The sequence below is a fragment of the Microtus ochrogaster genome, linkage group LG1 (assembly GCF_000317375.1).
Source record: "Microtus ochrogaster isolate Prairie Vole_2 linkage group LG1, MicOch1.0, whole genome shotgun sequence".
In the NCBI taxonomy this organism is placed as follows: Eukaryota; Metazoa; Chordata; class Mammalia; order Rodentia; family Cricetidae; genus Microtus; species Microtus ochrogaster.
Window position 1 is genome coordinate 12,097,181 of NC_022027.1, and position 11,975 is coordinate 12,109,155.

Genomic DNA, 11,975 nt, shown 5'->3' on the forward strand with positions numbered 1-11,975 from the left:
ATTAAATATAAAAAAATGTACCTAATACCCTACGCTACCATTCATTATCACTTAGCCTAGTCTATCTTAAATGTGCTTAGAGCACACATTTGTCTAGAGTTGAACAAAATCATCTTATACAAAACCTATCTGACAGTCAAGGTTGGCTCCTTGGACTCACTAAAACTCTACTAACAGTGAAAACCTCAGTGGTGGGGAGGAATGATTTTCCGCTGTCAAAAGTAGAAAAATACAAGGCTGAATGGCTGACTCAGTGGTTAAGAGTCCTCTCCTGGAGTCACATAGAGGTAACAATGTAACAAGCCAGTCATGGTCTTGTGCATGCCCCAGCACTTGTAATCACTGGAGTTTGCCGGCCACCAGCCTAACCCAAAAATTCAAACTCTAGGTTCAGGGAGAGACCCAATCTCAAAAAAAAATATGGAGAAAGTAATGAAGCAGGACACCCAATTCTCCACGTGCACACACAGGTGCGTACATTTGCATAGACATATACATATACACCACACACACACACACACACACACACACACACACACACACACACACACACACAAGTTGAAAAAGCCAAAGTCAGTTCATCATAAATCAAGGATCATCTGCAGTTGACTAGTGATGTCTATCACAAGAGCAGGCTAGGGAGTGACAATACCATTCACCATCACAATGTTTATAGGTAAGTTAGGTCCAAAGAGATCTAGAGACTTATCCACTTGTCTCTGCAGGGTCCATGAAAGCAGGGACCACCTTCATTCACTTCTGTTCTCAGAGCCTAGAACAGTGCCTAGTGCTTGATGAATGAATGAACACATGTAACTATAGACAAGTTAGAATTCAAACCCGTCTCTCTTTTCGAACACTTTCTACAATTCTAGAATATGCACCACTCTACCAAACACAAACAATCCATTCAAATCCTTACTTCAAGCCTATGTCTTTGACTCTTGTATAAGATGACGTTGGAGGAGGAGACAACATTAACATATACACGTGCACGCATGCTCACAAACACACACACACACACACACACACACACACACACATCATAAAGGCAATGCATTTTTGGAATACTTTCTGAATCGCTTTTGCTTTGTTTCTTTAAATTTTAGAACAACAAGAGGCATTGGCTCCTAAATGGTACAAATCCCTTCATTGAGAGACAAGAAAAATGTCACTGTCCTGGTGATAACTGTGTAACTAGTAAGGGGCCCAGCTCTGACTCAAACTGGAGCTCCCTATACACACCAGGGAGGGTTTTACTAACCTAACTACATCTTACAAGCGTTCCGAGAGAACAGATGTACATCTGCTATGCCTACTGGCTGCTGAAACACTAAAATGTTCTGATATTGGTTAGCTGAGTAATGCCACCTTGAGTTCTCAAGGCCCCGCCACCTTCTCTGCTTCCCCTTCAGGTTAGGGACTGGCTGGACATAGCCGGGGTGAGGGTAGGGGTCCTCCAGCACCACCCTGCTTCATCACAAAGGCTCGCATCGCACCCATGAGGTAGACGGGGGTCCCTGTCTCTCCCTGGTTATTGTAGTGTGTGTGTGTGTGCACGTGTGTGCATGTGTGTGTGTATGTGTGTGCATGTGTGTGTATGTGTGTGTATGTGTGTGTATGTATGTGTGTGTGTGTGCATGTGTGCACACGAGAGTTTGTGTGGCATGTGTATGAAGAGTCAATGATTCATATCTGGAGTCTTCCTTATTTCTCTCTACCTCACATTTTTGAGACAGGGTCTCTCATTGAACCTGAGGTTCACCAATTCAGCTAGACTGGTGGGTCCGTAAAATCAAGGACCCTCTGGTCTCTCCTTGCCTAGCACTGTGTTACATGTGCAATACCACAGCGCCCAGCATTTTACATGGGTTCTGGGAATTAAACTTAGGTCCTCATGCCTTTTTGACATCGTTCTTCCTGGTCCCTGTTGAATACTTTAATCTCATCCTTGGGTGGGTCAGGGCTAGGAGAATTTTGTAACCCACTGTCTAGTCCCATCAGAGGACTGGGACCCTGACATGGAAGCCTAACTCTGGGGAAGGTCCTGTCTCCATGCAACAAGGCCTTTCTCAGGATGAGCTTCAGACCTAGCAGGAGGACCCACTGAGAAAGACCTCCAGCCTGCACAGGGAGGCAACTCCCTGCAGGGAATCTCTGGGGGTAACATCTGCCGGCAGAACCTAGGGAAAAGAAGGTACGGTTTTTCAATCCTCAGAAGGACTTTTTAAACAGAGATCCCTAAAATAATAGTGGATACTGAATATACTGTTGCCCTTAAAGTCAAACCTGAAGATCAAATCAATATGGATGATTTAAATCATAAATGCCCCCCAAAGGTATCTGGGTAACGGACTGGATTCCTTAGGACGTCTGTGGAAAATCCACTCTTAGGAGTCTGGAGAATACAGGTTTGAGTCCTTTGAACTCATCTTCCAAACATGCTCACAGGTACATGAAGATTCCTGTAAGAATGTTCAGGGAAGTGAAAGAAAAGCCCTTTTTGGAACCCATTCTCTTTGGAGAGATTCCTTGCTCAGCCTAGATATACGGGGGAGGGCCTTGGTCCTGCCTCAAAGTGAGGGAAGTCCCAGACTTTGTTCACTCCCCATGGGAAGCCTTACCCTCTCTGAGGAGTGGATGGTGGGTGGGGTGGGTGGAAGGTGGGGGGAGCAGGAGGAGGGGAAGAAGAGGGAACTGGAATTGGTATGCAAAATGAGAAAAGTTTGTTTTAAAAAAAAAAACAAATAGAAAGAAAAGAAAAGCCCCGTGTGGAGGTTGGGGCGGCTCAGTGAGTAAATCCCTTGCTTCAAAAGTATGAGAACCCAAGTTCAGCTCCCCACGCCTATGCAGAAAAAGAAAAGAAAAGCTAGGTATGGCATCACCCAGTACCGGGAGATGAATATGGAGGATGCTAGAAGCTTGCTAGGCCAGCACATCTAGCCAAATCAAAAGGCTCATGAGAGTAATAGATCTCTAATAATGACCTCTGGCCTCTATGTGCGCACGCCGGTATATGCATCCCAACATACATGAGTGTAATCACACATAAAACACCCTCAGGCACACACACTTGGCCTGCAAGGCCATCCAAGCAGACAGGTTAAACAAGTGATAGACTACCAGACAATGGAATGCTAAGGATCTGTCAAAAAGAACAGGGCCAAGTAACACGGCCTGATGGAGAAAAATCTCTGCTGTGCCGCTAATGAGCGTAAGGCAGCGCTGCTCCCGGGCTATCATTTGCTTGTGGAGACAAGGAGCTAAGCTTAATGCTTCTATGTGCAGGGGATTATTCTGAAAGGAGAAGCAAGAAATGCTTGTACCGAGTTTGCTTCTGGGAAAAGGACCAGAGAGAAGACTACGGTGGGCGGAACGTCTTCCCGCTAAACCTTTTTCCACGATTTGAATTTTTTACCAGGTACATGTACCACCTTTGCAGCTAAGGAAGGCAAGAACAAAGGCCCTGAAGATTTCCATGCAGGCAGAGAGAAGAAGGCAGCTGCATTCCACCGGCCTGCCCACCCCGGGGCCTCTGAGGCTGTTCGGCTCAGCCCAATCGCTTCAAAGAGACGAAGTCCAGTGGGTGAAGGCAACATGATTCACATCGATAAAAATTCAACTGGAAAAAAAAAAGTCTTCCTTCTAATTTGGAACCTGGGTTAGGGCTATATTAGCATATCTCAGAGAGGCGGCATAGCAAAGTCGAAAGGATGGAGGTTCGGACTCCAGTGAAATAGTCTCTCCGAGCCTCTGTTTCCCCTTCATTAAGAAGAGGATGAGAATAATACCGTCTTTCCCATGAGACTGTTACAAGGATTAAATGAGACAAAGTGCCCGGAAAAAAGTGTTTTGTACATTGTAAAGGGCAACGCAGAGGCGAGGCACTAATTAGTGTTATTACTGGGAAACTCAGACTACTGTGATTAACTGGGGATGGGGGGACTAAGTCTGTAGGTTTTTTTTTAAAGTCCAAATATATAGCTTATAATTAAAAATGGATCATCACGTCACTGGCTTGAATAATCCCGATGCATATGCAGTTTGCTTGGGAGTTTGTTTTGTTTCTCTCCCCACAAAGCCAAGCCAAGCCTGGCTCCAGTCGGACTTAAATTTCATCAATTTTGTTGTAATGGGATTTCCTTGTCAGGAACCGAGGGGCAAGATGGTTTAGCCCAGATGACCTGAGTTTGAACCGTGGAATCCACACGGTAAAGGAGAGAACCAACCTCCCCCCCACCCCAAGTTATCTTCTGACCTCCACACACACGTACATCATGGCATGGACATGCCCCCTCCCCACCCCCAAATAAATAAACAAATATAATCAAAATATCATACTTCAGATCCACTGGAACTAAATGTGAGGATGGCCTTTTATTGAGAGGAGAAGGAGCCTTCATCATTCCCCAGAGTTTATCAGAGACCACAAGAACTGCCATGAAGGGAGAACCCAGGGCAGAAGGTTTCCTGCTGTTAGTGTGGTTCCTGAAAATCTTCAGAGCCTGGTCCTAACCTCCCTCACACCCGAGATTCTGCCTCCAAGTTCAAGTAAGCACTTCAAACACATTTCAGGCTGCTAGTCTGCACCTTCATCCCAGGGCAGATGCCGGCAGTCAGCTGACATGATCCTTCTCACCGGGGCAGACTCAGCCTCAGAGCCCTCTTGACCTCTGCTCTAGGAAGGCATGAGAAGCCAGCCTGCCACCCCCATGGAGGAATGAGGCTGTGTCATACAATCCCCTCTCCACCCATCACTACCCTTCCCCTTGTCCTTGTCCGCCCCATGGCCTCCCCTCTAGTCCTCTGATTGCGGAAGAGGTGCTTTTCCATCAGGTCCCTCCCAATGTCACCTGCCCTGTGGAAAACCCCAGCAGAGCGCCTAATAAACACACAGGGGGCTTTGTCCAAGGCGACTGACAAGGGATAAATAAATAATAAATAAACAACTTCCTAACCCCAGCCAGCTGTATAACCCAGGGTTAAATACGAAGTTTGGGAGGCAAAGGATCCAGCTTTCTAGACCAGTAGTTAATAGCTGTACGACCTGAGATGGGTCGTTGGGCTTACTCCAGCCCACTTCCTCATCAGCAAGTCTGAAGGCAGAGTGTGGGGAAGAGCGCTTGGATTCTTCCCACAGCGTCTGGCACATGACAAGGACTTGCAGAGTGGCTGTGACTGTGCCATAGCCGTGTTTGTCTCCCACACAGCCACCTTCAAGGGAGGGACTAGGTCTCCATCCATGAGTTTCCAGCTTAGGGGAAGAAACTGGTCCATAGAGGCCTGGCCAGCCTTTGTTCCATTTAACTGAACACAATGCGTGTCACAGGAGAGGTACACGTCAAGGGCTTGGGAAGCCAGAGGTCAGAGAGGCAATTTCTGATTGTGGAAATGAAATACGCTCATGAACATACATGGATATTTGGGGTTGGGACAAAGGGAAGCGGCGATTTGAACTGGCTGTCAAAGTTTAGGGAGGATTTCGGGAGGGAAACATGGGTGTGGTGGCGGAGGTAAGGCTGCGCGCTGATGGCGCTGGCAGGGCTGGCTGGGATGCTGTAGGGAAATAGGCTCTTCTAGGTCAAAGGAAATGAATTAGGGAGACATAAAAGTGGGAGTATCAGCCTCAGCCTGCTAAGGCGGAGCTAAGGCACGTGAGTTTGCAAGGGAATGACTGGGAGTCTGCAGCCTTAGCGCATGTGGCTCTCAGAGGCCACCCGCGAAGCTACAGCCTGTGGGCCTGTCTGCAGGGGTCAAAGGAAGATTCAGGGCCAGCATTGTCCCTCCTCGCCCTCCACAGGGGTTAGGGTATCAGGGTACTGTCACAGTATGGTCCTCCCTGGAACATAGCACCAGGAGCTTACATTATGATGGTCTATAGGAAACCAGAAAATATAGGTATTTAATTACATGGTCCAGTGAATGTAGGCTATAGAGGAGACGAGGGGTTAATGCCAGGCAAGAACACCAGCTCAGACCAGGTGGTCAGGGAAGTGGGCATTTGAGCAAAGGCACAACAGAGGCAAGAAAGCAAACTGGACAGAGACTTGGGGAATGAGCATGTTAGGTGGCAACTGTCCCTCAAATGTCCCAAAGTGGGGCTGAACATGGTCTGTTTAGGGAGAAGCAAGCAGGCTCACGTGGCTGGACGAAAGCATGCCAGGAGATCAAGCCAGCAAACGCCACACAACAGGGTGGTTTGATCCCGAGCAGCAGAGTGAGGGCCCTGAAGGGGACAAGAGGTGGCCGGCCTGTACTGCACAGGCGGCCTGGAGAGAGAGGGGGCAAGGGTGAAGTTGGAAAGCTACCACTAGGCTGTGGCCAGAGTCCAGGAGGGTGGGGACTTAGACCACAGTGCCAAGAGTACACGTGGCAAGGAGAGACTGGACACAAGTCATATACAGTTGAAACTGTAGCCAGCGGCCCTGAAGGGCTCTCCCCTTAGGGTGTGACAGAGAGGTGTTCTGAGGGTGGCCCAGGCTAGCCTGAATGTTAACCTTCCACCCCACCCCACTGCCAGGTGGTTGATTGTTTCAGTGAATTCAGGAATAAGTCAGACACACAGGGGATATAAGAGATAATGCCCATCCCTTCCCCCAAGGAAACAGACAACAGTAAGTTCTTGCCCAACCACCTATGGCTCCATGGCTAGAACGTATCAGGGACAGGTATGTAGAAGGACGTGGCCAGGCCTTGGCACAACACATCTGAAGGCTGTTAACTTTTGATCTGGGTTGGGCTTGCTCAGCAGGGCTGGATGAAAGCCTACCAGTTGTCCACCAAAAGTGCAACCAGTAGCCCAGCCTGAGCCTGGAGAGTCTGGGGGTATTCAGTCCCATTTCTGAGCACAGGCCAAGCTGGTAGCAGCGGGGACTTCAGCCATTCTCCTGGAAAACCCAGGCACAAACAACAAAAAAGATGAACCCAGATAGGGTTACCGAAGTTCAGAGGCAAGACCATATAGGACATGAGATGCCTGACTCAGAAACTGCTTCCCAAGCCCTGAATCAAGGGGATTGCGGTTTATAAAGAGGCCCAGACTTAACAGGTGAAGCTCAGATGGGGTCTCCTGATACTGTCTTGTGTTTCAACTGACCCTTGTGGGGTTATAAAGCAAGTGAGAAGGGCCCTGCTAAGAACAAGGCCCCCACCCACCCCTGCCTGGCCCCGCCCCTAGCCCCCACCCAGAGCCCCGCCTCAGCCCACAGCCTCATCCAGAACAAAGGTCGAAGCACCTCCCACAGCTGGCTGCTTCTCACTCAGGTGACTTCTCTCTTAAGGGGAGAGGTAAAATGGACTCATTTTGGTAAACAAATCATAGCTACAGGTGCAGAGCTGGTTTGAGAGGGCAAGGAACTCCCGCCTCCATCTGCAGAGATTTTTAACTCCTAAGAAAGGTTTTCCTCTGTGCTATGATTTGATTAGATTGGTTCTCACGCCAAAAGTAATGTTCCGAAGAAGGCGGGTAGAAAATGCCCACTGTGCCATTGCTGGGCCTTGCAAGCAGGGCAGGGAACAACAGAAGAAAAGACAGCTCCCATTTTCAGGGCGCCCTGAGAATGAGCCAGTTTATAAATGATTTCATTTCAAGACGTCCTGCTTGCAATTTGGTCATTTTTCAATGAGAAATATATACATTTGCAAAACATGAAATGGAATCATTAAGCCCTGATGAAGGCAGAGGCAAAGCAAAACCGGGGCTGTGTATGTCTTGTACTCCCTTCCGCTTGACAAATTAGGAATCCCTGTGGAAGGCAGTCCAGATAGGCACTGGCGAAGGGCTCTGCCTGGAGGGGGGTGGCACCCATTAGCAAGGGGCACACAGCTCCCATATTCCAGATATCTAATGATCCAGCTCTTCCCACAATGCACGCACACACACACACACACACACGCACACACACACGAGAGAGAGAGAGAGAGAGAGAGAGAGAGAGAGAGAGAGAGAGAGAGAGAAATGCAAATACCTTTACACCTGAATTCAGTCTACAGTTAACAATATTCAACGGCACTGGTTTCCTAGTTTTGATACTGTGCTGTGATTACAAAACACAGTAGCAACGGGAGAAGCTGGGTTGTGGCACAAAGGACTTTTTCTACCACTTGTACAGTTTCTTGTGACTCTACAATTAGAGCAAAATAGTTTTCAAGATGCCAGCTGTTTAATGCATTCAGCAAGAACTGAGAACCTATACAGACACACACACACACACACACACACACACGTTTTTATTCTATATGAAGTCACTTTGGAGCCTTACCAAGAAACTACCCCAGTCACTGTTTACCCAAAAGTCCCATGCTAAAGGTGAGAAAAAGCATGTCACTAGAGGAAGAACATAGAATCATGTCCTTAAGTCACCTTCCCCCACAGCAGATCTGGAAAAGACTAGGTATGAGGAATGGACCGGGGAAAGTCTGTTGTCATGGGCTGTGGAATTCGTGCACCTGCCAAGCCAGCCTGGGGGGTTGGGCCACAGTCAAAACAAGATCAAAGTCCTCAGCGCAGTCCCACTCCCTAGCCCAGAGATTGAAATTTGTGGGTGCAACAGAATCCATTTCAAATGCTGAGTCTACTCCATCCCCAGTCCTAGGCAGATGAGGAACATCGTAGACCTCCCGTCCTGAGGTGGAGGGGGTGCTGAGGAAAGACCCAGGAGGCCCTGGATGGATTCTGTATGGGCTGTTACACATGGCATTTAGGATAAAATGCAGAACTGAGTCTCGCCCATCAGTGCAGCAGCTTGGTGCTGAGGACTGGCAATGGACTCAGTAGGCATCGCTTGATTCTGAGGGGAGGATCCATTAGCCTGTTTTATAGGTCAGGAAACAGAGGCTAGGCAAGTTCTGCCTACACACTCAGAAGTGGCAGGCCCCAGCCACAAGCTTCTACCCTGAGGCACAACCTCCCTATCTGGCACAAGGATTGCTTTTGGGGGTCTCTCTCATCTCCTCCAGGATAGAACGTTTTTTCTTATAAATAACGAAAGCTGTTGGGCTTGCTGGGGAGCCAATCTTTGTTTCAGCGGCATTATTGCTTCGAAGCAGCTCAGAAGCTCTCAAAGGTTCCCTTCTCTCCTTCCATGGCCCCTTGATTCCTTTCTGTCTTTCCTCTTCCTCCCTATTCTCCCTTAATCTTTCTGCTCTCTTTCATTTATTCGCTCACTTTTGTCCCCAAATTCAAAATGACAGACACAATGGACCTCTCCACTTTCCTTGTCTTATTGATGATAACTTAAAGAATTTGCTTTTGGGGTCCGGCATGATAGCTCAGTGGGTAAAGGTGGTGGCTGCCAAGCCTAACAACTTGAGTTCAATCCCTCAGACCCACATGGTAGAAAAAGAGGAATGACTCATGCAAACCCATGCTCTGATGTCTATAGCACATACACACTCACACATTCACACATACACATGCACACACACACTCACACACATTCATGTGTGCACACTTACACACACACTCACACACACATACTCATGCACACACATCACTCTCACACACTCACACACTTACACATACACATATGCACACACACTCACACACTTACACATATACACACATGCACACACACTCATACTCGCACACACGCATACACACACTCACAACACTTACACATACACATATGCACACACACACTCACACACAAACATACTCACACACACGTAATTTATGAAAGGAATTTGCACCTGCTGTCATTTGATGGCACTGGCCATCTGAAAACACAAGAATTGTGCTCTGCCATGGGGCAAGTGACCTACCACTTTCCAGAGGACACTGTGGGATCCTGTTGGCCCAGAGGCTCCAAATATAGTCCACGTTCCACTCCAGGCACACCTGATGGTCTTTGAAAGGCCGTTCAAAAGGTGGGACCGTCTGCAGCAGGGTGTAATTCTTTGCGACTGCATGCAGCAAATTCTCCTCCCCTCGGACATTCAAGCCCCCGCCACTGTGCCTGTGAGTAATCCAGGCTCGTAGGATCACCGTGGACACAGAGATGGGGTGTCTGATGAAGTAATCATCTCTGTACACCATAATGCTTGGGAACTTCACGTGTACTATTTGTGTCCTGCTGGTGTGAAGATGTTTCTCGTTCCTCCACCTCTTCTTGTACACGGGAATGCTACTTCTGAACTCGGAAGAGACGACCGCTTCCAAATTGACAACACAAGGCCGAGAGCATAAATACTCCACGGAGACTTCTGAGACGTTGCGCACGCTCCCTTCAAAGGCAGTAAAATAAATAAAGTCTGCGTACGTTGCACCCTGCTCGGCACTGGGCAGCACCGACGTCGTCAGGGAAGTCTGCCTGCCCAGAGATGGCACAAAATGCTGAAAAGGAGAGAGAAAGCAATACAGAATGCTTTAAAATATCATCCTATTAGCACATTCAGGGGTTGTTATTTTCTTGGCATTAAAAACTATAGGTCTACGTAAAGGTGATGAATCTGGGCAGTGAGAGATGTCAAAAGCACAACTATTAGACTGGGAAAAAACCAACGCACCTACGCAAATGAAGACCGGATCACGCTGGCCTCTCTCTTAGGCTCAGGAACATCTGCGGATCAAAATCTGGCTTGCAAAGCTCTGTGGCAGCCAGTCCTGAGCTGGCTTTCTGAAGGACAAGGCTGGTCCCTGGCAGAGGTAAGAGCCAAAGGGTCCTGCCTTAGAATGAAAGAGGCAAGCCAACTTCAGACACGCACAAGCTACTTCAAATGGGGGCCAGACACTGCCAATCAAACGGCTGGAGGAAAGCTGAAAAAGCATCACCAGGGAACATAAAAAGAAGGCCAGCCTGGTGTATGTATCTCTTGCAAGTGTGGAGCCAGGACAAGCCTGCCAGGCTGGTGGCTCAGCTGGGGGTCTCTGCTGCTCCACACTGGCAAGCTTGAACCAAAGCCCTGTTGTTTCACTATATATGATGTGACAGAAAAATTCTAGCAGGATGCCCACTTTGGTGACTTCTTTATAAGTATCCAAGCCCTCCCCTCCCTGTGTGATTGTCTTCCAGAAATCTGAGGAGCTTGGTTACAAAACACAGGCAAGTTGTAAGACTTGAGGTCATGAACTATGGCTAGCTGAGCCCTTCTTGACATGACTTTGTGACTCAGGCGTCCAGAGCAAACAAGGTCACTGTGACCACTTCACACCCATGTTGATGGTTAGGACTGAAAGAAAAATAAAAGTCCTAAAAGGCAAGTGTGGGTGATGGTGTGGAGAAACTGGAATCCCTGTGCACTGCAGGTGGCGATGTAAAATGGCGCAGATCCTAAGGTAAAACTAAAGCCACTTCTGTTTTTCAGGAAAAAAAAAAAGAACTATGTAATCTGATCCCATGAGTCCTCTTCCAAATATACCCACAAAGTTGAAAGCAAGAACTTGAGGACGTAGCTATATGCTGACATCCATAGCCACACTCTCCCCGACAGCTAAAAGCAGCTCAAGTGTTCATCCATGACAGGAAGAGCGGTCTAAGTGCACTACAACGGAATGGGATTCGCTAGCCTACATAAGATGGACGAACTTTAAAGATATGCTTAGTAAGATAAGCCAAACATAAAACGGAAGTACTGTACGAGGCACTTAAGGAGAAGGTAGAGGAGTCAGCCTCGTGGGGGCAAAACAGAAAAGGGACTGCCAAGGTCAAGGTTCATGTTCGAGTTTCATTGCAAGGCTATGAGAACGTGCTGGAGGCAGAGAGAGGTGGTGGCTGTGCAGAATGTGAGCTTACTTAACACCACCGAACTCCTCGCTTCCAAACAGCAAGCTTTATAAATACTGTATCACAATTTGTGAGGAAAAGCCATTTCATTTGCCAGCTGCGATGATGCATGTCTCTAATCCCAGCACTCTGAGGGCAGAGGTGGGAAGATCCTGCAAGTTTGAGACTAGTGTGGTCTACCTAATGAGCTCCAAGCCATCCAGGGGTACAAAATGAGACCTTGCCTTAAAAATGGGGAAAGGGGGTGACAAG

General features: G+C 48.0%; 1 protein-coding gene across 1 annotated transcript in view; it reads right to left on the reverse strand.

Annotated features, from left to right (window-relative positions):
- The window catches only part of Sel1l3 (SEL1L family member 3), a 111,123-nt gene that overhangs the window by 86,268 nt on the left and 12,880 nt on the right, over window positions 1-11,975 (reverse strand). The window contains exon 2 of the mRNA XM_005359231.2: window positions 9,763-10,333. Within this exon, the coding sequence (XP_005359288.1) occupies window positions 9,763-10,333 (571 nt within the window). The remainder of the gene's footprint in view (window positions 1-9,762; window positions 10,334-11,975) is intronic.